Source organism: Xiphophorus hellerii, chromosome 21 (assembly GCF_003331165.1).
Source record: "Xiphophorus hellerii strain 12219 chromosome 21, Xiphophorus_hellerii-4.1, whole genome shotgun sequence".
Lineage (NCBI taxonomy): Eukaryota > Metazoa > Chordata > Actinopteri > Cyprinodontiformes > Poeciliidae > Xiphophorus > Xiphophorus hellerii.
In genome coordinates, this window is record NC_045692.1 from 5,208,902 (window position 1) to 5,223,953 (window position 15,052).

Below are 15,052 nucleotides of genomic sequence, written 5' to 3' on the forward strand. Positions count from 1 at the left end.
TTTCGCGACAGCCAAAGTCACCCTGTGTGCAGGCACTGGTGTCTGAGCACAAGTCTGTGAGTTTGTCTGCGTCTGGGTGCTTGTTTAATGTATGTGAATGTAATTGCAGTTGTATTTTTGGTGCAGACTAAAGTCTGTCTTTTACCATCAGCTTCTGGACTCTATTGTGTTCTGAGTTTACTCTCAGGAAAAAGATGCCACAGTCTCTTTTAGTATTATTAATTTACATAACACATTAAAAAAAATCCAGAACTTTTCCTGTATTTAGCAGCAGCATATAGCTTTTATAAAACATGCTTTTTTCCCCACTTTTGTTAAAACTGTCCCTATGTCATAACAGTATAATGTGAGACAGATGATCTGCCTTCTTGCTCTGTCAAAAAAAAACAATCAAAAGCAGGAGGAGGGTCTTAGTGTTGTCAATCACTCGCGTACACGCTGCTGTTAGACTGTTACGAATGCTAAGGCTAGTTAGCATAACCACCGATGACAGCCGATAAACATGCTTTCTGAGGCGGTAAGTTTAGCGCCTTTAGCGCATTTAGCATGAAGATGACTGACTAAGCGCTAAGACCCTCCTTGTGGCTCTGATTGGTTAATAGAGAATGAAGAAAGACCATCTGTCCATACTGTCAATGACGTAGCTTTAGTTTTAACAAAAATTAAAAAAAAAAACATGTTTTATAACAGTTATATGCTGCTGTTTTAAGGTAGATACAGAAAAGCTTTGTATTATTTTAAAAAAAATGCTATGTAAAATCATGATATTAAAAGAGGCTGCAGCATCTTTTTCCTGATTGGTTGTTTTTGGTTGGGAGCGGAGAAATTTCTTCAGATGGCAAAAGTAGCACTGGGAGAAGGTGGAGGAGCTCATTCTTTGCAGATTATCTGTCTCAAATTATAATGTCACAACATGGTGACAGTTTAAACAAATATGTAAAAAAAAAACATATTTTTGTAAAAGTTACATTCTGTGACTTTAAATGTACAAAACAAAGCAGAATCTACCATGTCATTCTTTATAAAAAGGAAAATAAAGGGAAAATTTTGATGCAATAACAAACAGCACCTCATGATTTAATACCTTTTAAATCCATCTTTAGCACCAGTAACCTTTAGAAATAATCTTCAGAATGAATGTTGTGGACACAGTTAAGTTCACTGTCCATAAAAAACACTCCTATTAATTGTGTTCAAGCTTTGTGTGACATTTAGAGGTCCCCACACAGTTTGATAAATAACAAATGACAGAGTTGAATGTAGTGTGTTGTTGTTGTTTGAGTTTAGGTTTAAAAATAATTTAAGCTGGTAAAGACCAAATTATATTTATTATGTCCTAATGCGTAAAATTTAATGCAGGTGTACTTTCTTTTTAATAACGTCTGGGTCTTTATAGATCAGAAACTTGCCGTTTCTCATCAAAGCCGCAAAAGGTACATATTTTTTTGTCTGCAATTTGGAAGCAGAAATTAGGACTGTTAAAAGATCCTAAAAAGGAGTGAAACTGGGCATCCACAATACTTCTGAAAATCTGTAAAGAGAAAAATCTGTGAATAGCAAGCAACTGAAAAAACTGTAAAAAGCAATTTCAAGGCAGCCTGCACTTCATAAGTTATTATAGCAAGTGACAAAAAGAGCTATTTCACTTGATTACGCTAAAAGAATTACACAAAGATTTCAACCATAAAACGTAAAAAAATATATATAGATATATCAGAGAGCATCAGTAAGAGTCAAAGTTATACAAGTCCAGACAGAATACAGGATCCATATTTGAGGTTTTAAATCCATTTACCAGCTGATTGCATAGGACTGATTGAATCAGCACAGATATGCTGTAGAAAATTTGTAATCAAAATCTGGTAAATATAGATAGAATGTCTGCTTTTCATAAAGCGAGAGTCCAGAATGGTACTGACCACTTCTCGTGGCAGAAGTAGGTCCTCCTGACGAAGCACCAACAGGTTCACCGTCCCGTCCATGGGTGTGGCTCGAAGCAGGGCTACCACTTCCTCCTGGCTCTTTCCATTCAGGTCTACTCCACTAACCTGCACAACAACATGTCCAACAGTCACTAACACGACCCAGGCTTTACAAACACAGCAGGAATCTGCATTGTGGTGTTACTCAGATGATTTAGTTTAGCTGAAAATCTGAATATTGTTCTAACTAATGATATCCTAAAGAGAGCTGGAGTATAACTGCATAAATCACAGACAATTAGTCTTTTAACACTCCACAAACTCTACAAAAAGATTATAGATTGGTTGAAAGCCCTGCTTTACCTCCAACAGCCGGTCTCCAGCTTTCAGTCGTCCATCTTGGATGGCAGCGCCTCGAGGGAGAATGTTTTTGATGTAAATGGGAGCACTTCCTCCAATAGGGACGTCTCTGGAGGTGATACTGAAACCGAGACCCTCTGGACCTGGTCAGATAGAGAAAAAAAAACAACAACACAGAAACGTAATGAAAAACATGAAAAATGGGAAATATGTTTTAGGGATCCACGATATGTCGGCACTAACATAAGTATTGGTCAATATGACTTATTTTTCAATATCGGTTGATATTTTATTGATAATTGTTTACTGCTGTGCATTTCCATCTTGTTGCTATTTGCTGTGTCTTTAGGTTTACAGGCCAGCCTTTAAAATTTGTTAAACGTACAGACACATTTAGTCTGGAAAAAAGGGTAAAATCTCTCTCTGGTCTCAATTCAATCTCAATCTTGATTAATCAGTCAGTGTGATCAGAGAGACGGTAAGAAGTCTCTAAAGACCAACCTTGCTGCGTATTTCTGGCAGTCTGGTTGGCAAGTTGCGTTACGTTGGTTCAGTCGAGGCTTTTCAAACAGCAGTGATTAGTATTCGTGTCAAACTAGCTGCTCATTTCACAGAGCTGTCAGCACCTCTGATAGTTCATCATGACCTACTTTTCCCCCCCCATGTGTCTCTCCGGCAGTCTGTCGATCTGTCTGTCAGCTTGCTGACAGTGATGAGGTGATGAACAAGGAACACCAGGAGAAACAAACGAGGACGGCAACTTTCCTCCCGACTCCTTCACGCAAACAAACTTGCAGAAGGGTAAAGAGATTGCTTATGGAGTCGGAAAGTTGAGCTGTTGAGGATAATGACGCTCTCTGATCTCTCCATCAGCGCGTCGTGATAACTGAGCAGACCGAAATAGCTGTCATTATTTATGCCGGGCATCAAATATGCAGTTTGTCTTCATGACTGCTCAACTTTTAATGCAAGGTCACATAGTTACTGTGAGAAGTTTGTCTCATTAGGGACATTTTTCAGCACTTAAAAGTAAAGCAAATAAATGCAGCTTTTGGTATTTTGGAACGAAAAGGTAATGTGGTTTCAAATATTTCACTCCATAGCTGGAGTTATTATATACGCATGTCTTTACAGTGGAATGATTATATAGGCCACAGACTGTCATAAACAAGAAACAGCCAGAACGCTGGTGTCACCGTGCAAAGTGGGTTGAACAAAGGATGTCAAGTCAAATGCTCTCCAGAGAAAACTTCTATGGTCGTACAAGTCAAACACCACTTTCACAAAACAACTTGTGTGTTATGCTTACATTGATGAGCCATACGAAGTATTTGTAAGTCACTAATCTAGGCAGGAATAACCTATTAGCTTTCAAAAATCAGGGGAGCTTTGCAGAAATGAAGGTGAAAAACATCCGTAACATTTAAAATCTTTTTAGGCACCGTTTATACGGATCCCAAAAGACCCGTATAAACATCCGTACAAACAACTGTAGCATTTTTTTTTTTTACACGACACCAGCACTTTCAAAACGAGGTTTCAGAGTGAAACTTTTCTATACCATTAAGTGAACATGCACAGAATACACGACTGTAGGGTTTATTCTACGCATGCACGAGAAGATAAAAACAAAAACTCTGGCAGATAGCATTGTGCTGTGTTGTGCTACTTAACCTGTTCAGCTTAGCATATTTTCTGATAAGGAGTATATGTGTTACATTAGTACTTTGTTCCTGGGACATGGGTTTCTGTTTAAAATGAGGTAAAAGCAAAGGGTCAAAAGCGAACACATGTTCAACGAGATGCTAAAATCACAGTGTCATCTAGTGGCCTGGCATGACAACTACAACTGACTCAAAGTGTGTAACTGGCACCATCTAAATGTAAAACTTTTCCCCAATCAACATCCGAAAGTACATGCAGTTTCATGTAAACATAACTTTAGTTTTGTTCTATTTTCAAGCACATTTGGACCTTGGAGAACTGAACTTTTCTGATGTAAAGTGATCTCTTCTGTGTGACTTGTATTTTTGTTAAGAAATTATTTATGTAAAGTGTGCAATGCTTTACACAATGTATCTGTGTGATTTTATTTTAAATTTAAACACCTGAGCTGCAACCCCTACTCTCTTATTTGTTAGCTTAATGCAACAAGTAAGAGGAAGCTGCATCTCAATGTTGCCTTAAATTATTTTCTACAAAGGGTCAATTTGAAAAATTTTTTTTTTTTAAAAGTCAATATTAACAACACTCTTGTTGACAGTGAGTGTGTGGAAACTTCTTTCTTTTCAAACTTCAACATGAAATTCTTTGTTGTGATTTTTTTACTCTAATCATCCACGTTCCTACTTCCTCCCAGCCCAAGACGCAGCTTAATGAACAGAATCAAACTCCTGTCTCCATCAGTAGATACTGTCATTAATGGCCCAATCAGGCAATTAGGAGAATACATCACTAATAGGCCTTCAGTAATTAACCACTGACGTCTTCATTTTTGGGTAATAGAAGACCAGGATAAAAGTAATTGTATCCCTTTCTAGATTAGTTAGAAATCCTGGCTCCAATAAGCCAATTAAACAGCAAACACGAGGAGAGGCTGGGGGACATGACAACGACGTAATGGGCTGCGTATGTTGTTTTCAACAGAAGTATTTGATTAGGGCACTCTTGTTAATGTGCCATTCAAGATCTGCTCCTGCCACTTGGAACTCGGAGCCACTTAGGCTGAATCACAACAATTACATCGAGTCAACAACAAAACTGCCACGGCCCGGTCTGAAAGCGCATTAGCAGAGAGAAAGTCTGGTGGTAATTAAATGGAGATGTCAAAATGATTTCTGGGCATGTTTCTACAATTTTTCTGATACAATAACACGTTGGCTAGAATTTGTTTTTAGTTATGCTTTTGGACGTGGCTGTGAGTTTACAGTGGAGCCAGTTAAATTCAGTGAAGTCCTGAATAAATAAACTATATTTTAGGCTTTGTATTTATAGGGTTGCTAAAAAATAGACCGGTGCCGTTTCACCACTGTGCCCCTCACATGCTTAAATTACACTTATTTTTGCGGGGGGGAAAAGGCAGAGAAAGTTTATAATGTTAAAACAAATAAAGGAGTTTGCCAATGAACTGGGCTGGCAGTAGTCAGAATTCCTCGCCAAACATATTAGAGCAGCTTGCAACTTCATTCCCTCGAGTTTGCCCCATTTATCTGCCACTGTTGCCCCCACTGCTGCACAATTCCCTGAAGCTCACTGCACTCCAGACTCTTCCAGCTTTCAGCTAAACATCTGCTCATTACGTCCAACATACAAAGAAGCAAAGAGGAGGAGAGGCGGCAAGGGCATGCCACCTCTACACCGGTTCACTTTAAGACGAGGTTGATCAAACTGAATTGATCAGCCTCGGATAACAGTCAACTACTAGTTAATCATAATAGCTTAATAGCTAACTATTACAGATTGGTATGTAGTCTGCAGGTGTGCAATGTAACAATTTGCAGGTATTGAACTAAAAACAAACACACTTTTATCCAGTCATTCAGTCAGATCTTACCTTTCTTCAGCTGGATGTTGAAGCTGCGTCCTTTTTTCTTTAGGTAGGAGCTGTTGGACGGAGTTGTGCTTATTCTGCGCTGCAGGGAGGGGGAAGGCGCTGAGGGAGTCCTGGAGATTATGAGGTGAGGTACGGCATGGGGTAAGGTGGCATACCGCCGACTTGGTTCTGGGGTGCTTCCTGCCAGAGGACCTTGGTGACTGCAGGAGGAACACAAAGTTTATTTCTGTCGGTGAAAACCATTAAACAATTTCTAGTGAATTATTGATCAAAGGAAAGGAAAACTTTTCAACAAAGATGTGGAAAACAAAGGTGACAAGGCTAATGTTCACATTTCTGTTCAAGTTGCGATTGACATGTTTCCATTGCATAACGCCTATCTTGTAAAATATTTTTGAAGTTCCTGTCTCTACAGCCTACACAGAAAACAATTATTTTGTGTGCAATAACGCAGGACGCCATTGATTTTTCTGTATAAACTGTAGAACCAGAGGACCCAACATTTAAATTGCTTCTGATCAAAGTAGCAAAAAGTAAAGTATTTAACAGTATTCACTTAACCTGCTATAAAGTTCTTGCTTTGTACAGCATTTTACTTTTATATCAGACAGTAACTCCAAACAGAAACACTATGCGTGTTTTGGTTCCTCCATGTTTCTCATGTGTATAATCATCGACTTCTCAGAAAATGACCGTAAAATGACCATAAAATGAAAATGTTATGATGGTTAAATGATTCATTAAACACAGTTTGTCTAAAGTACAGAGGCATATTTGTGATCGGAGCCATTAGCCTCCGCCTCCGGGACAGACCGGACCTGGATTTACACTAAAATGCAAAAGTTGAGAGAGTTAACGGCTGCTGGGAAAATATTAAGCACGTTTAACCCCATATAAAATTCTGAACTAGTCTTTCAACAAGATGTCCCGGGTTAAAAATATGACTTTTCTGTTTTAACATAGCACATTTTAACTTGGATGGATTCGGTATTAAGACATTGTTGGACAGCCAGTAACTGTTGCAATGAAATCGGCGATAATTCATCGCAATTAGATCTACAGAGAGTGTAACGAACATTTTTTATTAGAGTGTTGCATTTAATTCCATTCTGGGTGTCACACTTATGTGCATTGAATTAAGTGTAAGACTCACTCGAGGTGGACGGCCTCTTGTTGCCTAGATCTGGACGACGTCCCTGCATCCAGAATCGACCGGTCCCCTGGATGCTGGGAGTCTTGGCTAAAGCGGACCCTCGTTGACTGGGGTGAACTGAGCTCGTTCTGGGCCGAAAGCATTTCATATTGTCTCTTCATGGAGGCAGGAACCACATGGAAAAGAATGACCGGGCAACCCATCGCCTGCCTGAAAATGTTCTGAGCTCTGGAAGAAGAGGAAGACAGAAATAAATTAACTTTAACATGATAGGAGGTACAGTTAGGCTTTGCTGATATATAGAGATATACAGAGAAAGCTGCAGTGTGTTGTATGTTGAAGAGTGATGCAGAGAGTTGAGAGTAGCACAGCTAATCACGGGTGGGGGGGGGGACTTTTATATAGCAGTAGAAGACATTACATTATCTGTAATAACCAGCATCAGCACATGCTGGGTGAAGAGTGCATCAGTGATGAATGATTACCCAGAATTCCCTCTGTTCAAAGTTCACTCGAATGAGAGTTCCACTTTATAATCTGCGTGAGTCTCTGAGTTGAGAGGACACGCACTGGCTCAACAAACTGAGCAGAGAAGATGAATTGTGCACGGCGGAGGATGTGCAGAAAATAAAACTGCCGAGTAAGCAAGCACAAATTGTTCTTTGCAAACAAAATGTCACAATAGAAACACACAGGTGGACACAAAGCATGATCGGTGAGATAAGTAAGCTTAAACATTTCTTGCACAGCATGCACCTACCATCGTATGAGTTGGTAACAAAAGTGAGTCAGTAGTAAAAACGAACATTGTCCAGTCAACTGGTGATAAATTTGCACTTACCCATGCTAGATGCAAAATAAAAAAGCCAGCTAGCTAAAAGTGTAGCAAGAGTACATTAGCAACTATAGAGACTAAATGCCACGACAAAATGTCAGCCCTATGACTAACGCATTTGAGGTCAACTTACATTTTTAAAAATAAATTCAAGACATTTTAAGGCATTCATTTTAGATATATGAAATTAAGACTTTTTAAGGGCAAGTCATCACTCTGTTTATTCACAACCCTTTATAAAAGAGGGGTAAGAATCAAGACTTTGCTGAAATAAAGCAAAAACCTCACTTTTAAAGTATGGCTTGTAAGAGACAAAGTAAGCAAAAAGCAATAAATTAATCACAAAATTAAAATTAAAATTTTCACTTTGACAAATAATCCATTTTATTTTTGGTTTTGGTTGCCATGTTTTGTTTTGGTTATTTAAAATATCTTCCACTTCCAGAGTCAAGTGTTCTCTACAAAATTAAAATGTATTACTGTTGAAGGGGGAAACTTGCATTATTATATCATTATCAATATATGTTACCTGATAATGACCTCATAAAAAACAATATTACTGTTTATAGCAATAGTGGGAAAATCATGCGGCAAAACTTCTATGTAAAGCACACTTCCGATTTTTATGTGTAAAAAAAAAATCGGAAAGTATAATATTTCATTCGATTTCATGCTCAAAACCTTTGTGTGTGTATATCACATAAAATCCTTTGATTTAGAGACTGAATGATGAGTTATTCTACATTTGTAAAATCTTTCAACTTCTGTAGATGGATGGATGGTTTATCGGAATAACTGTGTAAGGTTCATTGGATTTGTTTGTAATTTTTTTAAAAGTAGTTGGCGTGCATTGGGAAAATTGTGGGTTCAAATCCAGGTTTCGCTATGTCAGACAGATGTTCCCTTGGGCAAGACACTTAACTTGATGTTGCCTACTGATTTGTGTATGAGTTTATGAAAATTAGGATGCTTATTGTAAAAACATTTTCAGTGGTTGATGTGACTAGAAAAGCTCTATTTAACAATCTGTTTACCATTTTAAATAAGCAGAAGTTTCAGGTTACAGCATCATAAAACACAAAAGTGTTTAGAAAAGGAACTTAGGAAAGAGCCAAGCATTGGCACAGGGGGCCAGAAGCATAATTTGATGACTGAATGCAGATATTTAGACCGCCCACAACCTCGACAGCAACACCATACCTAACCTGCCGTAATTACAAGTGCTTAAAAATGCTATGAGTTCTTTATTCACGCAGTGTCACAAAGGCAAACGCCTGAATGCATCACCAAAGCCTCTTCTGCAGGATTTGGACTCTCTCGCATCTTTATTCTTATGGTAATTTACAAAAATCAGTCACAAACTCACACTGAGTGCTGATGGCTGGATAAGTAGGGGTGTGCCTGCGTGTGCGCATAACGCATGTGTTTATATCCAAATGTTCTCACATGTTCATATACGCTGCCGTCGCTCTAGCAATCAACCTCTGCGAGAGCCTGATTGAATAATAAATTACCCCCATCAATGCATCATTACATTCAGTTAGATTAAGCTCCTCAAAATATTTACCCATGCAAAACAATCCAAGAAGATTAGACTATCACTTTAAATTGTCACTCTCTGTGGCACGCAATCATGACAGAGCTGGGAGGGGCAGACGGAGCAGGGGAGGAAAGTTTAGCTCCATTGTCTCGTTTTCATGCAGAATCACCCAAAACACGGGCATGTCGGTGATTGGATGGGATGCTGCGTAACATGAGTGTCTTGAGGATTTGGTTTATTTAAGCCTCTTTCACAGTAGAGCAAGTCTGGAGGGACTAACAATAGCGTTTAAGATTTTGTAGAACCACCTTTCACTGCAATGAAAGTTGAATGTCTGTTGGGTTATGTTGCTACCAACTTTGAACTGCTCTTTCTGTAGTCTGAACAATCATGTCGCATTTTGTCTGACTTTTGTCATTGACGTGAGAAGCCAGATGTGGTAAATCTGGACGTAAACAATGGCTGAAAATCATAATTCAGAACTTCTGAAAGAAGTCTGCGTCACTGTAGCACTTCACAGACCACCGCTCCTGGTCTGACCACGTATCCCAATAAACGTCTCTATAGAAGTTGCAGTCAGTGCTCCACAAAGGGTCAGTGCGCCAAGTTGTACGTTCTTCTGTCTAAGCTCTAAGCTATTTAAAAAAGATCCATGGACTTCGGCATTCATTATTATGTAGATAAACAGAGCTTTGTTGTGTGACATCAATGTTCTTCTCCACATGCCAGTCGTTTTGGGAACGTAAACCGTTCACACAGAAGACTGATTGCAATAGCATCATTTAGTAGCATGAACATATACACAAAAAATTTAATTTTGGCAAAAAAAAAAAAAGAATCGGAACTGGAGACTTCCTGTCTGAACATAGTCAGACTACATTTTTTTTGTAGTCTGAAGGCTCTCAAATAGTTCACAAAAGTATTCACTCCTGCAGATACAGGAGGCATGTCTAGTTTAAGGACTAGTTTAAGCGAAATACCAACATCAACGTTGCATTTCTGCATAAAACATGCCGACTAACTTCTGACCAATCACACAACACATCGCACAAAGCTTTTCAGGTCTGGTGTTGAGAAGGGGAGGAAGACAAGATGGTGCCACTTTTGTAATGTGACTTCCTCGATAAAAGCCAGTTTCGACGCTTCAGATAAAGTTTGGGAGAACCTTTACAGGTTTCTTTCTAAGATCCTCCTGTATTTAGCTCCCCATCAACTCTAAGCAGTTTCCCTGTTTCTCTTGGTAACACAATGTATTATTTTGTTGCCAGCAACTTCAGTTTCTTCACCTTGTTTCACATAGAAAATTTAAGGGAGAGTTTGTAAGGCTTCCTTTCAGTAAGTCCGTTCTTCGTACCACTCTTCCATAAAGGTGTCTTCAGACAGTCTTGGTCTATAATCTTGGTAGCAATGCAGTTGTTATGAATATTCTCTTTCTGTACAATTAAAGTTGTAAAATCTCCTACACCTTAGCCTTCATTAGACAAAAATCTATTCCATTGGCTTCTGAGAAGAAATAGAGAAGTGAACCCCAAGGACGCCGAGCTCCTCGGTGTCATTGAATCCGTGTGTCAGCACAAGTTTAAGTATGTGAGTCCACACATTGAGCCTAGTGTGAGTGAGAGCGAAGGTGGCTTTGGGTAAATGGAAGTGGAGGAGTGCCAGCCTTATATCTTCCTCCCACTTTAGGAAATGAAGGTCAGCAATGAATGGCTGGAAATGGATCCAGAGGAGAATACGGGCGGTGTTAGATCAGAGGCCAAAGCAGCGCCGAGGCACTGCAGGTCAACGAGAGCCATTACAGCGGGTCCAACAAGTCGGCAATATCTCCAGCTTTACCGCGGTTTTGCATTGTGCTGTTCGACAGCGATGCAGTTCACTCACCTGCTACAGGATGATGATAATGAAGATGTGTGTTAAAACATTTGAAGGCAGAACAGCTCTGATAAAACGGGGGGAAGAGAAAAGTGTTCGGAACTCGACAATTAAGAGGTCGCGAGCGCTAATTAAAGCCAGTGAGCATTCGTCCTGTGTGCTGCTGCACTAAATGCAGGCTGCGCCCGTCGCTATCAGCAGCTTACTGTTCGAAGCGCAGGTTGCGAATGTCTCCCTGATTAATCCTGACGATGCAGTCGTTTTCCTGGAAGAGACGCTCGTGCTCAGCTTTTCCTCCAGGCTCCAAGCGTTTCACCAGCAAGCCCTGAGTCCTGCAAATGAGCACATTACAGATTAGTACTTAATGGATATCCTTTCAATATTAAGAGGGGGGGGAAAACTATGGAGATTATAAAATGCAAGTCAACAGATTTTGCAGCTGAATCAACCTATGTCAGAGCAATAGCACACACAAGTCAAAACGTTAATTAGTTAAAGGTATGTAATGGAGATTTTCAATATTTTAAGACAAATTTATGTTAATAGCAGAAATACTGCAGGTTTTTGTGTTTGTGAATTATTATTATTATTAATCTTATCTTTAATGCCTGACTGAATTTTTTCCAAAGAACTTTAATGTATTTTATTGGGATTTTTTGCTCTCTGGTTTTGAAATGAGTGACGCATGCTGAATCAACATTTTGTAGCACAACGTTTAGCTGTGAAAATGGTCTCAGGTGTTTTGGGTTACGACTGTAACATGATACATTGAGATATTGAATTTTTCACCCTGTTTTCGCCCCCCGCCTTCTCAAAAAAAATAAAAATAAATCAAAAAATCAGATTGAGAATGTGTGTGGACTTGCATTTCGTCACCTTCCTAACATAATGGCCTACGTCATTTTTTCCAAAAATGGTTTTGGCAAAAATGTCACCACCTCTTTTTTGCAAAAAGGAAATTAAGGCAAAAAAAAAGAGACTTTATTTTCTGAAGGTGATGATTTTTAACACATATCTTACATGTCTCTATCCTTAAGCTATATGTTTAATAATGAATAAATTGCCCAATTTCCTCTCTGGTTGGATGTTTGTTGTTTTGCTGGAAGGTGAAGTTTTACCTCTGTCTCACATCCCCTGCAGCGTCAAACAGGTTTTCTTCCATGATTGTTCTGTATTCAGCTCACCTCCGTTTTTCCATCTACTCTTAACTGCCTCTTTGTTCCTTCAGTTTGAAAGTGTGACTCTCCCACCACCATTTTGTACAGTGGAGAAACATGTTCGGCTTGATGCTGTGTTCAGTTCACACATCATACATAGCAGTTAGCATGCAGGCTGAAAGGTTTAGCATTTTATTTAGGGAGATCAGAGTAAGGAGATCGGAATACAAAACGCAAGAATCGCTTTAAGTAAAAAAATAAATAAATTAGAATTTCTGTTCCTCTTCACAACTACACACTTTGTGTCAGTGTATCACATAACTTCTAAAAAAAAAAAGGGTCATGTTTGTTGTAATGGGACAAAATGAAAAAAGTATGTGTTTTGAATATGTAAATAAACTAACAAGGACACTTTTACCCCTACTTGTTGACAGAAAAATTATACCATCCATATTTTAGGCTTGAGTAAAAACAGAATTTTATTGAGATCTGGAAAGACGCTGCAGCTGGAACTTGATTCTCAGCTCCTGTCTGTCTTTTCCTTTGCAGTTCTTTATATGTGTTCAGGTATGAGAGAGTGACAGGCAGGTTTGTCTGAAATAATCCAAACCACAAACTAGGAGATCATCTTTGGCTTTGAGGGAAATGCTACAGCTTCCTTCCCTGGAGCTTAAAGGTAAGAGCTCGCAGTGTGAACTAAATACCCAGAGAGTTTTACTGCAGTGCCATCTCAGCAATCCCTTAAAAAAAAGAGAGAGACCTTTACCTTCAAATACTTCCTCCTTTTATTGCTCTTGGAATAAATACATCCGTCTGCACCTTTGGGCTTTTTCTGGGCTCTACTGATAACTCCAGCTAATGTGAAATTGACTGGGAGGCCTGAGGTGCTTTTATCTTTGTTTTGTTCTGTTGACGTCTTTCGATTAAACCAAAGATTGATAAAATACCAGGTGAAAAACAATGACGCATTCATCTAAAAAAAAAAAAAAAAAAAAGTAATCAACTAACACCGCTGTGAACCTTCGGGCGATTCGGCATGGTTTCAGTTGCGAGCCCGGTTCACGGTGGACGTCAAGTCTAGATTTAAAGAGCTCTTTAGCATTTGAGTCAAACATGACCACTTTCAGAACATTACAGTAATTGGCTGCATAACGTGGACATCCACGCTCACGCCACGGACTCGTCTCAGCCGATCAGCGGGGGGTAAACGGTTCAGCCATAAATTGAAACGAGGATCAACCAATGGCCTGCCTTTCTCTCCCCCCACCCTCACCGTCTCAGCCTTAAGATGCCGCATCATCTTAAGGCTGAAGCGCTCGGAGTAATTACGGGAACCGTTGAGGCAGAGATGACTTTGCTTTTATTCCAGGCTGTCGGGTTGGAAACAAAAGAGTTGCCCTGTAGAGATTACGGCGTAGACGAACTCAAGATGACTGTTGATCTGCTAACAGGGAGTTTTAAGTCGATCGACGATCGGTATTCAAGGCTGCAGCAGGCGACGGCGGGGATAAAGCAGCATCTTTTAGAGATTTATGGAAGCAATGCTATTGTGTCGATTATGTGTAATGCAGAATGTACAATTTAACAATTCCTTCACGTCTCTGTGGGTTTTTATATAATCTCATCAGTGATTTTCAGAAACTTCCCAAGTAAATTTGAACAAAGTCTTAGAAACTCGAGCTGTTTCCACTGAAAATCTCGACTTAAAATGTCTCAATCTGTATCAACCGTCTGTGCTAGAAGGCCAAGTTTCCCTATTTGCCTTTCTTACTAATCTCCAATGATGTCTGTACATCTTACTACTGCTGGGCCCCACTTCCAAGACAATATGAATCTGTATCTAACAACAACAGCAACTCACGTTTTACATCGTCTCGCGGATCGGCAATAATCTGAAGGAGGCCACCTGCTCTCATCAACTGCCGTTAATCAAATAATACTCCAATCAAGATCATTTCGGCACGGCAATTATGTCCTCTATTTGTTTACAATCAAAACTGGTCATGGAATTAGAAGTTCATTAAGCACAAAATTCGTCTGGAAGAGGCGAGCGGGTTTGTGTAAAGTGACGATTTATGTGTGTGAATGTCTGATGGTTTGCATGGAGAAAGACAAGACGGCTCGATTCTGTGTGGGGAAAACAACTCCACAGGTCCATATTTCTCACAAAGTGATTGGATGTAAGTTCATTTTCAGGTGAGGATCAGTGCATCTGGATGTGTGTGTGTGTATAAGAGAGATACTGTCAGCTGGAGTGACAGAGTCTCTAAGCTCTCTCCTGCAGCTGTCTCCCCCCACCACCCACCACTCCGGATCTCGTTTTATGTCAGTGCAGTGGAGCAGAATGTGGACAGCCGACGCTGGAGTGCCCACAGTTCCTTGTTTGTTGCCTGTCTGTTTTTTTTCTTTCTTTTTTTTCCCCCTGCTTGCTGTCTGACCCCTCTGGCCCTGGTCTAGACACTAATGACAGCCCACTGAGCTTAATGCCTCCTGTCCTAGCATACAGCAAACAGGAAAGAACTGGGCCAGCCCATTAGCATCAACCCACTGGCTAGACGAAAGTCTTATTATGGCTGAAATTAATTGAAGTCTGTGGTGGCTATTAGAATCAAGCTAAAGCTGATGGAAAGGAGACCAATACAATGACTTTACTGGAATAC

At 39.7% G+C, this 15,052-nt stretch overlaps 1 protein-coding gene across 2 annotated transcripts in view; it reads right to left on the reverse strand.

Annotated features, from left to right (window-relative positions):
• LOC116711717 (partitioning defective 3 homolog) overlaps positions 1 to 15,052 on the reverse strand; it is a 396,764-nt gene that overhangs the window by 223,437 nt on the left and 158,275 nt on the right. For both annotated transcript variants that reach the window (XM_032551185.1, XM_032551184.1), the window contains 5 exons: positions 11,442 to 11,567; positions 6,989 to 7,216; positions 5,836 to 6,035; positions 2,286 to 2,425; positions 1,920 to 2,048 (listed from right to left, as the gene is read on the reverse strand). In XM_032551185.1, the coding sequence (XP_032407076.1) occupies positions 1,920 to 2,048; positions 2,286 to 2,425; positions 5,836 to 6,035; positions 6,989 to 7,216; positions 11,442 to 11,567 (823 nt within the window). The remainder of the gene's footprint in view (positions 1 to 1,919; positions 2,049 to 2,285; positions 2,426 to 5,835; positions 6,036 to 6,988; positions 7,217 to 11,441; positions 11,568 to 15,052) is intronic.